General features: G+C 34.6%; 2 protein-coding genes across 3 annotated transcripts; one reads left to right on the top strand and one right to left on the bottom strand.

The window, feature by feature from the left end:
* Positions 1-6,735: 6,735 nt before the first annotated feature.
* Positions 6,736-9,405, top strand: LOC147865478 (uncharacterized). The gene is made up of 4 exons (XM_087318302.1): positions 6,736-8,300; positions 8,416-8,483; positions 8,634-8,831; positions 9,216-9,405. Exons 1-4 carry the CDS (start codon positions 7,638-7,640, stop codon positions 9,295-9,297), a joined length of 1,011 nt encoding a protein of 336 aa, XP_087174428.1. The 5' UTR covers positions 6,736-7,637; the 3' UTR covers positions 9,298-9,405.
* A 184-nt stretch (positions 9,406-9,589) lies between these two features.
* Positions 9,590-15,696, bottom strand: LOC147865477 (uncharacterized). Of its 2 annotated transcripts, none has more exons than XM_087318301.1 (5): positions 13,051-15,696; positions 11,846-12,086; positions 10,888-11,596; positions 10,447-10,523; positions 9,590-10,363 (listed from the first exon to the last, which is right to left on the bottom strand). In XM_087318301.1, the coding sequence occupies exons 1-4, from the start codon at positions 14,989-14,991 to the stop codon at positions 10,451-10,453; spliced, it is 2,964 nt and encodes a 987-aa protein (XP_087174427.1). In that variant the 5' UTR covers positions 14,992-15,696; the 3' UTR covers positions 9,590-10,363; positions 10,447-10,450. The 2 variants fall into 2 exon arrangements, with proteins under 2 accessions (XP_087174427.1, XP_087174425.1); XM_087318299.1 differs by having other exon boundaries at positions 9,590-10,324; positions 13,051-15,695.
* Between the last annotated feature and the right edge of the window lie 6,455 nt (positions 15,697-22,151).

Genomic DNA, 22,151 nt, shown 5'->3' with positions numbered 1-22,151 from the left:
GTTTGGTTTCTGCTTTTCCCTAAACGGTTTGGGTTTAAATTGTTTGGTTTACTTTTTCTAAAATGGTTTGGTTAAAATGCCTTGAAAGGTCATAAACAGTTTGGTTTGGTTTTAGTTTTATGTAAACGGTTCGGGTTTGGTTTGGTTTGGTTTCTTTGCCTTCAAACCAAACCAAACCAAACCGTGCCCATCGCTATATGTATTATGCATATACGTATGTCATTCTGAAAATAATCAAGTGTACTTTTGAAATCTCTAATGCATATAGTAGCATAGAATTCACTAAACTCCTAATTAAAGTACCAAATCTATGTACGATGGTCACGGAAATAAACAAACAAGTGAATTAGATACGAGTCATTGGGTTTTGTCCAGTGCAAAAATAAATTTTGTCAATGGAAGACATATACTCAAGGGCTTTCTTTCTTTATGTCCCGAAGGCATGTGTGATGAGGCATTTGGAGTAATGAGAGTTGTGGCGACCGATCGACCGACGATGTGTGACTAGAAAGAGAAGAGAAGGAAGACATAAGGAGTTGGGTTTGGTGAGGGCATTGTTTTAGAATACTTAGCCTACATTATGTGTAGAAACGTATGCTAAGTATTCTACAAGCATTACAACTTCTTCTTTTTAAAATACTTAGAATACGTATTTTACAAATAAAATACATTAAATATTTAGAATATGTGTAGAATATGTACTTAAAATGCATTAAATATGTACTTCTTACAATTTAAAGCTTTTTTCTCAAAGAAAAATCATTTAAAAAATTTCAAAACTTTTTTGAAATGATAAATACGTAGAATACGTCAAATGTTTTAAGAATACGTGGAAATTCGAAAAACGGCAAATTTCTAAAACGTAGAATATATGTATTATGTACTTCTTCTAAAACGTATTCTAAATATAGAATACGTATTTTTTTTTTAACAACTATGGTTAGAGAGGTGGCAAAAAAGCTGCACAAAAGACACAACAACCATGTGCATGCATGCAGCCCCCCCCCTTTTCCTTTTGTTTTACATTCATTCGTTCATTTAACTTGGAAAAATAGAAGAAAATCTTTTAAACCACAATTTTATACCCATGAAGCAAAGGCGCGGCCCAACAAAATAAATAAATATAAAATGTTCCGTTTATTGAAAATTGAAGGATATATATCACACATATCGTTTTCACACTAGCGGGGATGTTGGCGTCCGGACAAACAAACAAACAAACAAATAAATAAATAAAACATTTCAGGACATACGCGCGAACAAATCAATGCGAAAAAAAAGTTAAATATTTGTTATCATATTTATATATTAATTAAATACTAAAAAGGAATTCAAATATGTATTCATGTCCGTCCAAGTGTGAACGCACACTTAATATATTCAAAAAATAAAATAAATAATAAACATAACGTGATACTAAATAACGAAAAACGGGGATATTTTTATTTTCTTCAATTTTTATTACATTTAAGAAAAAACTGGAAAATGTACTCAAATGACGTCATCTGGTTGGGTCCCTCCCCTATGACGTCATCCCGGCGCGTGATGTCGTCATCCTCACCGGGAAATTAGAAAGCAATTTATTTATTTGGTCCGTGTTATATATATACACACACACATATATATATATATGTGTGTATGTATGTATGTATGTATATGTGTATATTATATATATATATACATACATATATGTATGTATGTATGTATGTATGTATATGTATATGTGTGTGTGTGTGTGTGTTTTAAGGTGCGTTCATGCGCCCACTCCCCCGTTCATTTCCACATTTCTTAACTCCATCGTGCCTATACCATGTTTGCGGTTTGATATTTTCAACCATCTTATTCAACAAGGGGGGCCAAATGCCCAAATGAGCTCAAATTTTTGTGACCAGGTTGGATCGGTATGTATGTATGGATTGATGGCGGATTTGTAAATGGTTATTACCTATTTAAAAGTTGGGAAATTCTCGATTAGTGTCGAACGAGAAAGACAATCAACAAATCTAAACGAAAAAACTTAAGAAGAACGATATTCGGAATGCATGTCTCGTTAAACTCTAAGTGTCTTGTCGATCACTTTGGAACCTAATTTACCCCATGACCTACATGACAAGATTTAAATCAAATGTTCAAAACTTTTATCAACATGTTTGACATTGGCGTACCATAAATTTGGGCAATATCCAACTCCATAAATGTGGCAAACAGACAACATTCGATGCGGTTTAAAAAAAACAGTTATGCATGCCATGCAATTTCTATCCATTAATTACATCATCTTGATGTTCATTTGATCCTTTGTTATGTCGTATGTTTTCTTATACCATGTCAAGATTTAGATTTTCTTCAAATGATTGCAATATAATTGTGTGCGGTATCTTAGATTATTGCATAATGTATGTATCATAATAGTAAGTTACTTTATTGTGATGTCACTAGATCATTCATTCTTTATTATTGCATTTGAAATCCATGGATGGAATTATTCATTATGGCGATTGTTGTCTTCTATATGTTGCTTACTTATCGTGCATCAAATTATAATAATGCAATCTCAAAACTAGAGAAGCCATACTTCGAGGCATTCCTTACTATCTCGAGGACACAAAAATATCCTAAAAGTTTTGTAACATCTGAGCACGCCTTTTTCCGAAATTTCCACAATTAAAAACGACACATACCCAACCTTATAAATGATTTCACTCTAATCAGTTGGTTCCCCCAAGACAAATTTCATGTTGAGATTAACAATGAATTCAATCAAAACAAGACATTACGTGCAAACCACGATAGGGTACATTGTCTGCCTCTTTAGCAACCATGTCAACCAATACGCTAATCTATTGATAGTCGGAAATAACTTTTAATATCATGTGACCTTCATAAAGAGATATCAAATTAGAGTATGAGGGTGGAAGGCCACATTGTGAAATTGAAAATCAAACAAACATAATTGTATCACATGTGTAACCTTGCATTACCATTTAATAACTACATTCGTCATAAATATATAAGGGACTTACAACGTAGTGTATGAACTCTTCAATTTGGCACTTATTCCCGAGGATATAACCATGTGCAACCTATGTAAATAAAACATATACCTATCTTGTGATGATATTTTATGTCAGTTGGAATATTATTGTGATTCGTCAAGTATTGTGACTTCTTCCCTCTTTGAGTAAAATCTCTTTAGATATCAAATAAATGACAAAAGAACTCAATTTTGTTAAGAATTCCTTTGTAGAAATTTGATATTCTTCTTCCACTTGTAACATCAACGTTGATGATAACGAGACTATCCACCTGATCTTGTCCCATTTTTTCCAAATTAATCTTTCTTTCTTGGAAATCATTAAAATAAACAATGTGTTGAGTTACAGTTCATTGGTTTTTTCGAATGGAAAATTTGTCAACTTGTTGAATAATCGAGATAAGGTGTCCTTCAAACAACAATTTTTTTTCTTACTACCACGAGACATACGTAATTATGCTAGCAATCATGCAACGCACCAAGTGGTTGTTTCCACTATAAAAGGAAGTCCAAACTAATATAATCGTAATTTGACTTGTGAACAATATTATGGATCTTTTAATTCCATCTTGTCGAGAAAGTTATAACTACTTGTTACATCTAAGGCTTAGAAAATAAGCTATTATAAAATATTAGTTGTGGTGGAAATCATAGCTCAACAAAAATGTCATGCTACACAATTAATAATTCCTCGATAAGTTTTATGTTCTCTTAGCTAAATAACCTGATATAGTCAACTAATTGTAAGAAAATGCTTCTTGTTAACACCTTGGTAACAACGCCTTCATAGCACATAGTTACCACTTCATAATAGCCCAACTAAATATATGCCTGTGTAATGTGTAAAATTATATTCTTATAAATTCCCCATGATGGTAATTGATAGGTTGTTAGAACATGACCTCCTGCCTTATCGAAATAAGCTAAGACCAATTGCACATGATCTTGCACATGAGCCGAGATCAATTCTTACAAGCTCTATTTCAATCCATGCCTTATTTGCTATATATGAGTCAATGTATGAAGAGATTGCATGGCTACTACAACCAAGCTTTTTGGTGTGCCATTTGGTTCTTTCATGCTTCATCATCACACTTCCAATTTCATGTTAAGTCCTCCAAGACACTCGTGATGGACCACTTTATGTCGGCATAGATCAACCTCGAGAATACAAATGTCTTCACTTGGTATGATCATAGTTTAACTTTTAGAAAACGAAGCTTTACACTTGATATACTTAAAATGAGACCCACATGTTCACCAACCATCACTTTCAATTTAAGGCATACATGCTTTCCTAAGCATCAATACAAAAAGCATTGGCATTCAATATTAGATGAGTGCACACATGTAAAAGCTCAACTTGCACTCTTATCTAGAGAGCTTGTATATGTTTACAAATATGAGGTTGTAAAGTTAAAGTGAAAGCATATGTGGTGTGCCAAAGGAATAAGGTTACCATGTTTGATGTTAATTTATGTCTAAGGCCTCCTTTTTGTCGGTGTGACAATGCGTCCAAGGCCTCCTCTTGTCTTTATTCGACCTTGAAATCTTTCGATGAAATAGTAAACTTGAATATGCTTGCAAAAATTTGCACTCGAATGGTATAATGTAAGCTAGAAGTAACAAGAAAAAATGTTAGAAATTTAATCAGGTCACGAACTTGGTCATGATAACAACAAATGGTTCATGGATGAAAAGGAACGAGAACATTATGTGCGTTCACAACCACCGACATAAGGGAAACCTTACCCAAAAGAATAAAATTTATGTAAATTTTACCTTGTATGCCATGAATGAGCCCGAAGCCATTGAGTTACTATTAAGAAGTTATTAATATAATCACAAGCCACTTCAAAAAGACTAGTCTCATTTAGAGTGTCCATAACACCAAAAAGACTAATGAAAAAAGGCGAGTCTAGTTGAATGCATGATGCGTGATATGGAAAACTCATCATATAAACCACTAGTCTCCCATAAAATCACATGGTAATGGAACATTGTATTGGGTACTCTCAATAAAATAAGGTCATTAGAATGACACATTGATTTTCCAAATTGAATCGTGATAGTTGAGTACAATCCCACATTGGATTTACCTATAATCATATATTATTCAGCATTATAACTAGATTAGTTCTCTTTCAAGTTTAAAGTAACAATGCGTGCAACATGAGATGTAGAATAGAAACAATGAGACTTTGTACCATGATAGGTAAAACTTTAACATTGGTCTTGTGAATCTTCCAAAGAAATTAAGCTCGATGAACTTATAATCCACATAAATTCATTCACATAGTTCGGAATATCTTGTGTTTTATACAAACATTGTCTTTTATGTGAAGCTCTACTCTAGAGGATTGATGTATGCCAAACACTCTTCATCTTAAACTCAAAAATCATGATCCCAGAAAACAAACATTCCAACCCTCTTCCCCCAGAAACCACACTGCTCATTTTACAACACTCAACCTTTATTATTTCTACCTTCACAATGAGATAACGCCAAGTCCCATAGGCCATCTTTTGACCCCAACTAAGGATGCTAAAATCAATCAATCTCAAAGAAAACTACCATCATCTCTATTTTTCTCTCTCACTTTCACGTTCTACCTTTACCCAACATATCATAGTAATCAGAAAGGCTTTATATGGTCTTTTTTGGCCCACACGTCTTGGACCCTAGAGGACCTACACCATTGTTTTCTTATGGTATCACAACATGCTCTTTCTGTGTGTCAAGATCAATAACATAAGAGGAACTCGATACGATGATGACCAGACCCGTCAATCGATTTTCCGTATGAACGTGTCGAGAGTGCTTCTACAACGTATCAAGTAGTTTTGAGGGATAAGATCGCCAATGCCAAGAAACCAATACCTAGGCCCACACTCGATCTGACGTGTGGCAGGAGGGTTGAGGGTTTAAGATTGTAATAGGAAGATCCATGACCATGAATACAGGGTGCTCGCCGACGTGTTCGAAGGGGGGTAGTGTGTGGGATGATCATCGAGAAGGCCATAGAGGCAGTGGGGACCCAGGCCCACAAAAATGGAGCCCTTGTCCTATAGGCATAGGTGTGAAAAGTAAAGATGCTACTAGCCTAGGCCCTAAAGTGTGGCAAACCAAAACATAGAATATGTACATACATGCATGCATACATATATTATAATATATGTATGTATGTATGTATGTATCTGTAATAATGTATGTATACAAACCAAAGAGTAGAATACATAAATTCTGATACATGCATACATATATATAATATGTACATACATACATACATATATTATAATATATATATGTATGTATGTATGTATGTATGTATATATCTGTAATAATGTATGTATGTATATGTATGTATGCAAACCAAAGGGTAGAATACATACATACTGATACATGCATACATATATATAATGTATGTATGTATGCATATATGTATATATATTCTATATGAGAAGGAAGAAACCAGAGATTGAAGTCAGAAAAGATAGGATAATGAGCACATCATTAAATCTGGTCATTCATTCATTTTCTCCCCCCTACAATTAGCATCTAATTTGTTGTAGCAATTAATCACTAATCACTAATCTTTTCCTCCAATTCGGCGCTCAGAAATTCAGAAGGAAACAGTAGTCTACATATACATACATACACACATAATATATAATTCATTGATTAGTTTATTTATCTCTCTCTCTCTCCCTCTCTCTCTATGTCATTAATTTGCAGAGATTAAGGGAGGGAATAGTTTATTCTTTATTATAATTATTTAAAATATGTATGTATTCATTCGTCTGCCTAAATCAAGCTGAGAGAATAATAATTAATAAATTATAACAGTCTGCATATAATGAATGCATGAATTAAGTATCTGTGTGTGTGTATGTGTCTTTTCTCCTGTTTTTTAAAGCAACAAGAATCAATCCTTTTCCTTCCGAAACCACTTCAACGTAAATTAGTCTTTAAATAAATTTAGTTATAGATGTAGACATAGATATAGTCTTATAGATATCATTATGTATCTACTTATGTGTGTATGTATGTGTTTCTGTGTCTGTGTGTATCTATAAAGAGGCCCAGGATTATTAGCTTCTTAATCATGATCATGATGATGATTAATGAACTACTATTGAATTAAGCTTAATCAAGATAATTACCCGTGAAATTTTGCTCCTTCTTAAGTGAGTAACTTTGTAATCACTTCAAAACTACATTGTAATAATAGTAATTGATTTTGGGTTGGGGGCGGAGTCTTAATCAGCTTAGAATAGATCTGTAAATTTGAGCCTATGCCTGTAAATTTCTTCTTTATTTTCAGCTCAATTAATTGAGTGTGAAATTGGATCATTTTATTTTTTACCTGCATTACATTTCCCTCCTAATTAATTAATGGCTTCTAAATTTGGGCATATTTTAGCTCAAATATAATTAGCTGTAAAATTTTGCCTTTGGTTATTTGGGCGTTTACCTTAGCTCAAATCATTTTAATTACATCTAGGGTTTGGCCATTTTTTTGCTCCATATTTAACTACATTGCTTCTAATTAAATTACTGGATTGATCCAAGCCATAGTAGCTCCATAGAATCACTTCAAAGATGGGTAAATATATAAGAAAATCTAGGGGCAAATATATAAGATCAGTAGTAGCAGCTCAGTCAAGGAAGAACAAGAAGCACAAGAACAAGAAGTGTAGCAAGTCCAAGAATGAACAAGGGAAATCAGAGATGGTCTACATTAGTCCTATTGATATAATCACAAGCCAGAAACAGATCTTATCAAATATGGCTACCAAGTTCTCAGAACAAGGTAATACTCGCACATGGTCCAATCCGAGTGCCGCAATAACAATAAAAATGTCCGAGCAATATAATGATCATCATCATATCATCGAGGAATTCGCACAATGTCCGCCCGATTCGAGAACATTGCTAGTATTGTCTGGCAATAATGATGATCATCATCATCATTATTTGGATGAATTAGCAGAACATTGTCCGGCCGAGCCCGAGCCCGATGGAAGGACATTAATAATGACCAAGAATATCAACAAACCGCAATGTGCCCCGGATCATGCTTCAAAACCAGCCTCTGGAAATGGTGATGCTCTTTCCCGGAGCAATTCTGCAAGCCGCTTTGAGACGCTAATTCCTCATGAAGGATTGATCGCCATTGACAAGCAATCAATCACCTTCGAGCCGACTTCGGACATTGACACCATGTTATTATTTGATCGAGTGGACCCAACAACAACATATCATGTAAATCTAGAGAATTCTAATGTATGTTAGATCTCTAATTGCCAATAGGCAGCAAATTTCAGTCAATGCTTCTTGTTTATAACTATATACTTTCTTGGCATGCCAATTTTTCCAGGCTGAAGCTGCCTCATCTTCGGCGGGAGAGGAGCGAACACATGAAACCCTAATTCTTGAGATGAACAAGTAAGTCATTTGTTGCTTGTTCGTTTCAAACATGTGAAAGGAAAACCAAAACAAACAAATCTCATCATTTCCTAGCAGAATTTATCAACCATAATCTTTTGTGCTTAGTTTTTTATTTCCTTCCCTTTCCTTTGTTTTTGTTTAAATCAGCTATTCAACAACACCATTATCTCAAGTGCATTATAGTTCTTATACATCAAAGTTTGATAGCCGAAAAATCGGATCGATGCAAAAAAAGGCTTCTTCTTCTTCCTCTTCAAGCATACGAGCACGAGCCCTACTTGAGATCGAAATTGAGGAGTTCTTCTTCGAGGCTGAGCAACGAGAAAGAGAACGATTTGTAGAGAAGTATGTGCAACCCTTGTACTGTACTCATGATTTAGGGTTCCAAAATCCTGTTTAAAGCATATTTACATATTCTTAGGTAACAAAAAACTGTACACACAATACCCACTCATGAGATTTTTTCTTTATTCCCACAAAACGCACTCACTTTGAGTCCACTCCTGTGGTTAAATTACTTGTGGAAATAGTATGGTCATCCCCATTTTCTCACTTAATATGTGCTACTTGTGCAATGGTATTTGTCAATTCCTCGGCTTTGGGAAAATAACAAAGTCTTAAGAGGCATTTGAAGATGTAAAGAAAAGCTTATTTCTGTGTGGTCATTACATTATAAACCTACTAGTTTCTAGCTAATAATATTCACTCTTTTGTTGTCATTCTAAACAGATACAACTTCGAGCCACTACATGACATTCCTCTTCCAGGTCGCTATGAATGGGTTCCCATTAGCTCGCTATCTCCTGATTGACATTGCAAAACAAAAAATGCAGTGTCATCTAACAGGCATGGCCTTGTAATTTAAAGATGTAACAATTTCACCCCTTTCCTAATTTATACCAATGCTTCCTTTTCTTTACCTTGACAATATTTTCTTAACGTTGCCTAAAATGTTGCACTCCATCCAACTGTTTTTTAACATAGGTTCTTACTAGTTTACAATGATTTTAACAAGAAATTTGAATGCAAGGAGCATTTTGAATCCAAATATAACAAGGTTTTTTTTTATATATCCCTTGATATCTATCATGCGAAAGAACAAAAAAAACAGTTACTTCAGATTTTTCAATTTTGTATGCAATGGGTAAGAATACAGTCAGTTTACATCTCTATCTTTTGGGATTTCTTCACGATTACACAAAAACCAGTGATCAATTTCCAAGTCGATTTTTTCGAGTATCCACATAACTGGTGAGAAACTACATAATTCAAATGGATAACAGAAAAAGAGACGAGCGAAATCAAATCTCGCTAGTCGAGCGCACAAGTTTGAAGTCTGTTTCTCGCCTTCATCTTTTTTTAATGTAGTGTCCACCTCAAAATGGTTTCACCCGATATTGTACCTTCTCAGAAAGCACCAATCCGAGTATCGCCATTCCATCACTCCTATACCACCACACCTTTCCAATCAACTTTTCCCCCCTGTGAACACTGTTATGCACCTTTTCAAAACATTTCCTTGAACCCAGCAGCCTTTAGAATGTTCGGAAGGGCCCAATTATTCATTTCATAAAATGCACACTTGACCAAAAAAAAATGCCAAGCTAGTGTGCATAACAAAGAAAAAGGAATTGAAGAGATATCCATTACAAATATCAGGGGCTAGGATTTCATATGATGCTCTCCCACTGGAAGAAAAAAAAATGAACTTTCTTATAATGCCAAATGGTATGTAACCTCATATTTTGTCATATAATTTATCACCTCTCGAACTTTGTACATTCAACACATTAGTTTCCACTTCCTCTGGCTTTATAGTCCACATGTAGCTTTGACACCTGATAAGAAACCCAAGTGTGTTTTGATCAAATCCTAACCTACTTTTTACATTTACCAACCACACTTGGACTTACAATAAATAGAACAGAAAATCATAATCAAACAACACCCTATTGCATACCATATTATCTCCTCTTTACTTTTGGATCCATCCAACATAAAAGACCCCCACATTTGGATGTTCGAGACTCAAACCTTCTGCATAAACAAACGTTCAGAGCATTTTACTTCCATGATAAGTTCTTAGACATTTTTTCAATGTGTAGGGCACTTTGCAGAGAATTAGGACAGTAACTAACACAATGAGCTATCTTTCTCAAATAAATTGTAGGAAAATATGAGGGACGAGCTATCTTTCTCACAAGAGAAAAAGCCAGCACATTCCCACACATATGCTTATATAAAATTAAATTTTCTTGATATATTTTATACATAAAACCACAGTTCATATTCAGAAATACAGGCAAAATATCTTGACTAGGAAGTATTTAGATTGGAGGACACAAATGTTTGCTCTGTTAACCCAACACGTAGACATGCAAGAAAAGGGATTGTCACTTACAGACTCTCTTCTTCCGTATCATAGGAAAGACAATGTGTACTGACATCGGAGCCCGGAAAGTCGTCAGAACAAAATTGATGATCACTATCCGATATAATCTCTAATGAGTCTAGGTTTCGAGATTCAGGTGTGGACGGCATTCCAACAAAACTTTGATAAGCCGAGTATGCATCAAGCTCTCTTCTAGTCCTTGAGGAATATTCAGTTCTTTCACTTCTGCCACTTCTCCAGTAGTGTAGAGACCCCACTTCGATGTAACGTCTCTCTTGTTGGCATCTCAAGATGGAACTTGAAGACGAGAAATTATGTGATGAGACAACCTTCAAGGCATCAGAAGTGCTTAATACTGACTCTTTTACATGTATAAACTCGGCCGATTCTTCACCTTGGGCCAACCAATACCGCAATTCAAAGTTAGGCTTGTCTGGGTTTGTGTTGTTTCTCATTTTTGCCGATGTTTGAACTGGTTTGTACTTCTTTTCAATAGCCTCCTTTCTGCTTATGATACTTCTTGTATTCAAATGAGGGTAGTTTCCCAGATTCTCACTTATACCCGATGAGGATGTGATGCTTGGACGAGGGATGCCAAGTTGTAGCAAAGCCGCTGTTAACCATGTCATCCTATCATTACAAGTAGACCTTAACTGCTTTTCAGCATCCAACAATATCTTTAATGCAACTTGGAGCCGATCTAGCTGCTCCTCCTTTACTATTTTACAATAAAAGAAATACATGCATATAAGAAAATTTCTTTTATGTGATGAATTTAACTTGTACAGCAGCATTATCACTAGTTTCATGCATTACAGAATCATTTAACAAAATAATTTATATAATGTGTTGAAGCTCAGCATGTTAAGTCATGTTGAAACAAATTGAAAGACAAGGAAAAAAAAAAGTATCGTGCCACAGTGCGTTTAAAAAGCTAGCAATTCCAAAGAGTGGTGGAGAAGCTTACATGTGGTGTTGGGACAGAAGAAATGACCAGCATGCTGGGTCTTTGCCACCATCGCTGGTTGTTTGATGGTGCCACTACCTTCAAGGATGTGTGTCATGAGAGACATGAGTTGACCCATCAAATCTAATGGTTCCACACCTGAGTCAATGAGCTCTCTTGCTTTCTGGACAGTATTGACTGTATCTGAACTTAGCGCCAAGTCTAGCAGTTCCATTAACTTCTCATCTGAAACTGAACCAAACTAGAGAAACCCAAAAAAAACAACGTCCATTTTAGACAAGAATTTTTAAGAAACAAAAAAACACAATGGTCAGTGGCCATTTAAAACAAAGAAAAAGAACAAATGTTGTATAGAATCAAAACAATAAGTATTCTTGTTTTCAATCATGTGTGGAAAAGAGCCCATTTTCCTGCATTTTTTAGACTTAGGGTGTCTTCAATGTTACAGACTTATGTGTCCCTGGGCAAAGCAAACCTAGTATAGCAGCCAACATTTTCCTCATATCGGAAAAACCCCCTTTCAATCTTGATAATTTTTCCCCGTGGGAAAGACTAGCTAATTTCCATTTAAATTTCATTTTCCCCATACACCCAAATTTTACTATGTGGGAAGAGACTGTTTTCATCATCACATTGTCAGAAAGATCCATTGTCAGTCAAATGTTGTATAGAATCAAAACAATAAGTATTCTTGTGTTCAATCATGTGTGGAAAAGAGCCCATTTTCCTACATTTTTTAGCCTTAGAGTGTCTTCAATGTTGCGGACTTGTGTAGCCCTGGGCAAAGCAAACCTAGTATACCAGCCAACATTTTCTTATATCAGAAAACCCCCCTTTCAATCTTGACAATTTTTCCCCGTGGGAAAGACTCGCTAATTTCCCTTTAAATTTCTTTTCCCCCATACAGCCAAATTTTACTATGTGAGAAGAGACTGTTTTCATTCATCACATTGTCAGAAAGATCCATGTAAAGTTTTTTCTATGTGTTAAAGAGCCCACTTTTCCTCTTAATCATTTTTTTGCAGCATCCACTTTTGCTGTTATCCTGCCGATGTACATGAAAATCATACTGGTTTGAAAATATCTAAAAATTCTTGTGTTCTTCCCCACATGTTTTGCTACCAAGTGAAATCACAATGGAGTGACAATGTCTAAAATTTATGTGGATTAATAGGTCAATTTGAAGGATGTCACATTTCACTTACCAGTTCATGCACGGTTAAGACCCTAATCTTTGGACCTAAGAGGCTAAGTTGATCTAATATCATCTCAGCTTCTCTCAAAGACCCATCCACTTTGGATGCAATAAGCTCCAGAGCCCCCGGTTCTGCGTCCAAATTCTCGGAATGGGCAAGATCGAGTAGTCTCACTGTGATATCTGACTCCTCTATCTTTGGAAAAGCAAGGTTTCGGCAAACGGAAAGCACACCAGAAGGAATCTTCTCAATAGATGCACTTGTGATAAGAATGAAGACCACATTCCTGGGTGGATTCTCCAAAATCTTTACCAATGTATCCCATATGTCATTCGTGAGCACATGGCATTCCTCTATGATGCAAGTCTTGAACAACGCCATCGATGAAGAAGGAGGAGGAGAAGAAGAAGAAGGTAAAAGACTTTGTAAGAGAGATTTCACATTCTCGATACCATTGTGGCTCGCAGCATCAATTTCACGAATTACATCTGAGCTCTCATCACTAAATTTGCATTGTTTGCAAACACCACAAGGCCTATTTGCTTGTTCTTGTTCTTGTTCTTCTTCTTCTTCTTCTTCTTCTGATTCTTGTTTTCCTTTTCCTTTTTCTTCTTGACCAATACAGTTTAGGGCTGACGCAAAGATTCTTGCTGCTGAGGTCTTACCTGTGCCCCCAGGTCCATGGAAAAGATATACAGCATCAACGTCTTTCTTACATTGTACTGCATTTGAGAGGGTACGAAACACATTTTTTTGCCCAACAAGGTCTTTTAAAACATTTGGCCTGTACTTTTGGCTCAAGCTTCTACATCTCTCAGAAGCAATACCAATCATTTGTGCATGGCGGTGGTTATTAGTATCCCCTTGATTGACAAATTTGTCCATCAATCTTATATCACCATAACCAACATCTTCCGAGAAAATAGACCCATCATATTGGGTAATTTCACATGAGAATCTATCGCTGCTATGAATTTCCTCTTTAGAAGAATTGTACATAGCATCAACGTCACCAATAGCAACCACCACAGATGAATCTGAAAGTAGTGGTAATGACTCTATTAGAGAATCAGCTTTGCTTCTTCGAAGTACTTCACATGGAGTAGAACCGTTTGACTTCAATTGTAATGGGCCAGAGTACCTGATATAAGTACCTGTGGCTGAATTTGTATACATAAATCTTGGCATTTCCATTAATGAAGAAGTAGCATTGGTAGGAGTACTTTTGTGTAAGTTGTCTCTCCTTCTTCTTCTTCTTCTTCTCCTTCTTCTTTGATCGATCTTTAACCAGTAGCAATTAGGAAGTATGTTACCAAATTGAGTTAATACATTATGTTTGGGTAGCTCACATACATCTAATTCATCGTTCAAGACCAGTCGACGATGATGATGATTCTTTGTTGGCACATCATTATCATTCTCATGTAAAAATGCTGATATTTGAGAGATGGAGTTGCTTGAGCATAAACCTTCCTCATGATGACGACCCACACTCTGTTTTGTGGCCAGATTTAATAGCCTCTTCTTTTTCTTCTTCATCTGATCACACCTTATTCTGTCACCAGCCAGTGCTGAAGACGAACAATCTAAGCTTATGCTGTTAGCATTCCCATGGAATGTTTGAAATGCTTTGCAATATTTGCGCAGTATTAAATTACTAGAAGAGCTCTCTAAGCTCATAAGTATTGGATCATCCTCCCATTTGTTAAGAAACAGGCTTTCATCTATATCATTGAGGTTTAGATTTTTCTTCCAAATCTTAGGGCTTCTCCTCACATGGAAACCAGCAATATTCACCACTTGGTTTGTTCCCACGTAAGGATCCAAATCACCATTTTTGGCACTATGATATATATAAGGAGAAGCTATATTGGGGTGGATACATTTACCCCTCAGTACAATTGACGGTAATTCTTGAAGTAATGGAAGCTCCCCTGCCTCCTCTAACATATCCCTCGCCAAAATATTACTTCAAAAATTAATTCACTGACGATACTCTGTCTTAGATATGATTAAATAGAGATTAAGGTCCAAGTTAAATCAATCAATCAGAAGACCCAACATTCCAGTACCTATATTGTGGTCACATTCATGCCGAGGGTGGTGATACCATCAAACAAATCAATCAAACAGAAGACTAAATATCCCACTATTTTAGAACAGCCAAGATTCGGATCAACATCCATGTAACCAATAGTAGATCAAAAGGACCTAGATCAATCAAATTGTTCCACCAACGTAGGTTTATTCTTTAACTAATCATGAAACAAGAAGATCCAGAGCCTGTTTTTTTACTAGATAAATGCTATTGGATTGATCCAAATACACAAGACACGAAATTAGTTACCCTACTAATCTTGTATTAACCAATCGCCCAAGTTAGTTAACCCTACTAACTTCGATGTTACAATCATTCCCATAGAGCAGATAACCCAAATTAAGTGAAATCCCCTCTCTAATTATATTGTGGGTAGATTGGCTTAACATAGGAATTAAGGTCCAAGTTAATGATATGCTACTAGGACTATTCCAGATTTAATGACTAGCTCTAAGATCAATCACATGTACAGTGAACCCAAAAATCAAGTGAAGAACTAATCCATTGATTTTTGTGTTAAAAAGGTGAGGAACGAAAGATTGAAAAACCTAATTGTGGAAAAAATAGAGGACCCCACGGAAAACAAATTGGGGTTAATGTACTAATAATATTAATTTTCCTCTTTCTTCAATCTGGGGAGAAAATCGATAGATGAGGTAAAATGGAATAAAACAGATGACCCAGACATCAGTTAGATTGGCACAGAGATTTGAATCAAGCCAAATTTGTTTGAAAATAATTACAAGGAAGAGCAGAAATCTGTGATTACGTAGAGTAATTAGGTGATTGAAAAATAAATTAGGGCACTAAAAAATCTATATGTGTAGTAAAAAGAAAGCAGCCAAATTTGATTTAGGGTGGGGGAGGTGAGAGCGCCCTAATCGAGGAGCATTAATACAATAAAATGTAGTAAGAAATCAATCAATTTGATTTAAAACCAAAATTGAGTACACTAACTATCATTTAATCGTGTGGGCAGAGGAGGCAGAGTCGGCTTTGATTGGAAATGGTCTTTTTTTTTAAATGCCCACCTTCTCCTCTTTTTCTTTCTTATTTCCCATTTTAATTAAAGAAAAAGAAAATCTAAGAAATATACAAACATATTTATATATTTCGTGCATTATTACGCATGGGATGACTGAATTTCCCCATAATTTTATTTATCTACTTATTGATTATTTATTACTTAATATTTAACTATTTATCTAACTATTTATTACTTATTTATTACTTGTTTTTTAACTTTTTCTTTGTTTTCCTTTTTTTTAATCTATTATTATTATCTATCTAAATAAAATTTATTATTCGTTATTTAACTATTTATTTTTTATTATTATCTATCTAAATAAAATTTATGTTTCGTTATTTAACTATTTATTTTTTATTATTATCTATCTAAATAAAATTTATGTTTCGTTATTTAACTATTTATTTTTTATTATTATCTATCGAAATAAAATTTATAATTCGTTATTTACCTATTTATTATCTATCTATTGTGGTGTGCATGTGTTTTATGTGCATTTCACACTATTACAATTTATTATGTGTATGTAATTTATCTATTTATGGTTTCTTTTTTTATTTTTTATTTTTTATTTTTTATTTTTTATTTTTTATTTTTTATTTTTTATTACTCATCCATATTTATTTATTTATTTATCGAGAACTTTCTTTTTCCTTCTTTTATTTTGAATTTCTTTCTTTCGGTTTTGTTTTATTTTAATTTATAGGGCTCTAGGTAGCAATATGTTTCATTGGGAGACCTTTAACTTTTCTCTATTTCCTTCTCAATCTCTTAGGTAGCACTGGGACCAATAACAATAACATTTGGTGGTCTCTTCATCCCCTACGATTTCCTCTCCACACACTACATGTATGTATGTGCTTGGTTGTGCGCAACTTTGCGTAAGCATGCATGACTCAGCCTTAGCCCCCATCCGATCGGTCGACTAACAACATAAAGGTACCTAGGTGGCGTTTGGCTCGATCTATAGCAAACATAAGGGTATTTGGGTGGGGGCCTTGTGACTTGTCTTAGGTCATACAGGCAATTGCTCGGAAGTGTACGAGCATCTCTAAATGGATATGGTTCAATCAACAACATATGTGTAGGGAAATAATGGAAGGTGTAACGATATTTGGGTGTGTGGCTCAAACCAATGGTTGGTAGGGGAATACGTGAAATCATACGAGTATCTCAATGAAGCGTGCTTGACCACCAAGAAATAGTAAAGGTATGTCAGTGAAATAAAGAAAAGCCCTGTCGATATATATTTGGGAGTCTTTTCTTCCTTTCTCCAAAGAAAAGACCAAGATATGCTCCATGGTTTCGCAGAATACTATAAAATTATAGTCTCATATCAAAAAAGGGAGAGACTAGAGATGTCTCTCCTATCTCCCAATATATCTAGGGTAACTCTTTTTCTTTTCTTTTTTCGTAAATGTAATGTATTGATTAGTCCCAAAAATGGACCACATGTTGAGGGTACTTATATAAGACTACGTCTCCAAGGATTGGTACATTCCCACGATTGGTCCGTCTAGACCTTACCTCTTTGCAAGTTGCAACCTACCACGCCCTTTTTTCCTCGACCCATGGTAATTCTGACACGCCATCATGAACACTTCCTTTGATCCTTTGTGACCCAACCCTTTACAACACGAAAGAAAATTCAATCTCTTGACCAAGGAAAATCCAAGAGCCACAGAAAATGAATGTCTAGGAAACAGATTAATCACAATTGAATAAATAACTATTGCTTCTAATGAATGACTAATAGTCAACTGAAGTAATGACATGCATTGTTGTAAAATGAATCCTCGCATTCAATGAGATGGCACACATATCATGTTGGCTATCAAACATGAAAACATTGCATGTCTATTCATCTTCAATTATAGGAAAACAAACGATGACTTCATCCTAAGGAGGAGTGGAGAATCAAGATTTTTCAATGTGCAAAAATGCACTTAAAAGGGGTGGAATTGGATGTGATGGAAATATCAATTATGTGATTCCAATGATGTTGGATTTTCACGAAACGAGCAATTGAATCCTACAAAGTTTATGCTTTCATGCAAGAGGACGGATTGTGTGTATTACTTGGATATGTATTTGTATTTGCTTGATCTAGATCATGGGTTTCTTTAATGAGAAAGTTGTCATTCCTTCACATTCAACATGTATATTAGCTTCAGCATGACATATTGTGAATTGTGATTGGCTAATGACAATTTTGGGTTCTACGTCGGCCCAAAACATTGTAACTTATTGGCAACATGTTTTTCATGTTGTTAATTTGGTATATGTAAGATAATCACCTTCAATAAGACTATTTACAAGTAGAGGTGCTACCTTTGTCTTGCTCTCTTAAATGGTGGGAGAAGGAAAACTCTTAAGAGATTTGTTTGCTTGGTTGGTTTGTTTAGGTTTGATAAGAGGACATAATGCAACTTCATCAACCCAAAGGGCAGACACGGCCTTTCATGATGATCGAGACTCATTTAAGGTGTCTTGGAACTATGTTGGTATTTTGAAACAATAAAGAGGGAATCCCATCACATGTGCTCCTTTTCCAACGCAAACCACCATGGCATGAGTGGTTTCTTCTAAGCTCGAAACCCTTAATCATAATGAATATTACGCATAAAAGTGGTAACCATATGCATGAACTTGCCTACAAAGAACATAATAAAAAATTGTGGGTGCATAGAATTAGCACGTAGCTGATAAATAAGACCCCATATTTGATAAACACATTGATTGTTAAGAAATTGAAAATCCTTATGGATCACTCTACCAATTAAAAGTTTGACTGCATTACATCTAACAAATGAAGCATGCAAAGATGAGAAACCATTATCAGTTTGTTGATGAAGATCTTTTATACCTTATTACAATTCTTTAATCCTCTACAACTTGGGATAAGAGGGATTATATCCCTAAATGTGTTCATATCTAGGTACATGTATAACATTGCATTATTGAACAAGTTTGACTCCTACATTCCAAATTGACCTTAGCATAATATACTTATTGTTTATCTCAAAGTCAATGTATCCCTTGTGAATTCTCTCATTAGAGTATACATTTTATTGAGTTAACATATTCTATAAACATATCATATGCTCTAATGTTCCTTAAGTATGTGATTAATTTAAGTTCAACAAAGTTGCTAAGTTTGCGAGCACTTTGTCACCAATCAATGTAACATACAGATCTTCATTACTACAACAAATTTTATATTTCATTATTCAATGAAAGAATTTGAAATTTCGTTTTTAACAATTTTCAAGTTTTGATGGTATACCATACGATAAATTAGATCCTAATCATGTATTAGTGAGATACCATTTCATAATTTTCATTAGACTAATTAGGTTCTATTTTTGTGGTTGTGTTGAAACATTAGAATTAGTTGTATATAACACTAAGCTACTTAATGCATTTAAACTTCAATTGAGATTTAGTAGACATCCATCATGTGGTGATGGATGTGCTATGTTGCACAATTAACAAGCCTATCATACTACGTGCAAGATATGAAAGAGTCAATTGTTCATTCGAATACCCATCCATACTCTATGGTTTATTCTATTGTGTGCACTGTACAAAGTTACAACTTTTAAATCCAAGTTGTGTTACTACATGGAATGTTTGATTTAAAGCAATGTGCCAAAGGGTAGTTCTCAACAAATATTGTTTATAGAATTATCTTCCATGTTATTGATCATTTATATCGAATGTACACTAGCATATGCAATTTACTAAATTGAAAAGATTGGGACTTGAACTAAACTTGATCCAACTTGCATATTTGTTGGGATTGAAGTAAGCTTATGAAAATAAGGAACACTCCAAAAACCTTGGCATGGCAATCCAATCGATGCCTAATATATATATATAAAAGATTTGATAACTAGCTTGAATTGTTGGTGATGGATGAATGCAAAATTTGGGTTTGGTCCAACTGGCAATAATAAAGGGAACTTTTCATGTAAAGTACCCAAAGTAATTCCAAAATAATTTACTTAACCACAACTCACATCAAGATAGAATGAAATATGACGACTTCATGAAAGCAAATCACCAGCACATATATCGAATTTAAATTTCAATACGCCTTTAATTGAATAGTGTGAGTACTCATATTGTTTTGGGGCTGGGGGGGCGATAACCTTCCCCATCATTGTTACTTTTTTAGAACATGGCGAAGAAATAAAATGCACTTCACAAGAGAAGGGACGGGAACCTTCAAAAAAGTTGAAACTAAAAGTTCAACAATTCATGTGAATTGGGAATTAGGACGATGCTTTTGTTGCACATGAGAAATCATATGCCTTTATCCTCCATTTTAATAAGGAAAAACCATCTTTATTGCACAAAGGATATCAATATCATGGCCTAGGGTTCATTTTGTTCTTCAAACCCAGAAGTGCGATCCCAGGTTGTTGATATCCTAAATCTGATTCTACATTGCTACTTCTTTCATCTGAACTCTAAAACATAGCCAAAGAAACATTTGGCATATGATTTGGTAGCGTAAGTTACAACCCAATCTTGTATATCATTACGTGTAAACAAAAAATGGTTTAATAGTACATTAATGAATTGGTTTGCTAAAGAAACGCGCCCAACTGAATTTTTAGAGGCTACGCACCTTAGCTTGGATCCCATGCTCACGTTTCAATAGGATCCTAACATTCCATCCTTATATCATTGTTTGCTCAATGAAGATAGAAGGAAATTGTGTGTAACATGAACAATGATACAAATTTATCACATAGTACACAATCTACATGCCAAAATTGCCTTGTACTCTAAGAATTAATACATTAATGCTCTCTTTAATCAAATTTCTTTTACAGTACTTTTTAGGCACAAGAAATGAAATAAATATGTTATCGAATAGATTGATAATAGATGAATGGCATAATGGCAATTCTCGCGTTTTCAAAGTCAAATTGTTACGTTGATGGGCATTAGGATTGGATGATTGGTTACATTCACAAAATCGAGCAAAGACATGATTGACATTAGAACCATTTGTATTGTTACATGTACAAAAGTTAATGTTTACGTTGAAATAAAATTTAGCTAGAGAAAAAACTCAATTTGCATTACCCAAGCAAGATTGCAATGATTAATAGAATTTTGTTTTTAAATACAGCCTAGCTTTTCTATGATTAGTCGAACAAGCATGTGATTAGTTTTCTATGAAAGACATGTCATGTTCTCGCTTCTATTTTTAAGGAACACATCACTACCAACCCAAAATTGTTAAACACTCAATATTTATATCATTCATGTTTCACTTCATTATTTATATCATTGACCTAACCCAATTCATATTCTTGATTCTTGTGCTTAATTGGAAAATTGTTGATCCAAAGAAAATCTAGCTATATATTATCTTAGGAAATTAGCACATTCTAATAGATTGCCAGAACATGTTTATGATTTGCAAGGGAAATATTAAGGACAATATCAAAACCACCCTTACCAATAATGATAACATGAATTTAACCCTTGATAAAACAAGCATTGCAATTAATGTAGTTCAATGATAATCTCAACTTATGACCAAACACATTGTCTAAGGCCTCATCTTCAACTCACATGCTTAATGCCTTGGTCTCTCTCTAAGTTTTGAACACACTCAAATTACAATCTCTCTCTCTCTCTCTCTCTCTCTCTCAAATGAAAGCTTGCTTGTTCTCTTAGTAAAGTGAAAGCTTAGTCACTCCCTTCTATAGCAATAACTCACTACACCTCTTGTTTTAACAAGGGTAGTTTTGATATAACATGATACATAGTGAGAGGTAGTTTTATCTTGGGTACAATTCTTCAATTCTAGGCACATTTACTAATATTGATGTAAGCTCAAAGAGGAAATATACCAAAAAATCCTGAAGTGAATATCCCTATCAATGACGATAGTTGAGTATGTGTGGGTATGAGAATTTAAAGCGTTGACAATAAAACATTGTATAATGTTGGGAATTTTGA

Source organism: Azolla caroliniana, unplaced genomic scaffold, assembly GCF_043228905.1.
Source record: "Azolla caroliniana isolate FFs.n. ecotype wild unplaced genomic scaffold, voAzoCaro1.0.p SCAF_4, whole genome shotgun sequence".
Lineage (NCBI taxonomy): Eukaryota > Viridiplantae > Streptophyta > Polypodiopsida > Salviniales > Salviniaceae > Azolla > Azolla caroliniana.
Note: the sequence above shows the minus strand (reverse complement) of the source record. Positions and strands in the feature narration are given on the sequence as shown.

Coding starts and splice junctions, on each gene's coding strand:
- LOC147865478 (XM_087318302.1), top strand. CDS start 7,638: ATGGGTAAATATATAAGAAAATCTAGGGGCAAATATATAAGATCAGTA. Junction 8,301..8,415: donor ACCCAACAACAACATATCAT/GTAAATCTAGAG, acceptor CAATTTTTCCAG/GCTGAAGCTGCCTCATCTTC. Junction 8,832..9,215: donor AGAGAACGATTTGTAGAGAA/GTATGTGCAACC, acceptor CATTCTAAACAG/ATACAACTTCGAGCCACTAC.
- LOC147865477 (XM_087318301.1), bottom strand. CDS start 14,991: ATGTTAGAGGAGGCAGGGGAGCTTCCATTACTTCAAGAATTACCGTCA. Junction 11,597..11,845: donor CTTCTGTCCCAACACCACAT/GTAAGCTTCTCC, acceptor ATTGTAAAATAG/TAAAGGAGGAGCAGCTAGAT. Junction 10,524..10,887: donor GATACGGAAGAAGAGAGTCT/GTAAGTGACAAT, acceptor TTGTTTATGCAG/AAGGTTTGAGTCTCGAACAT.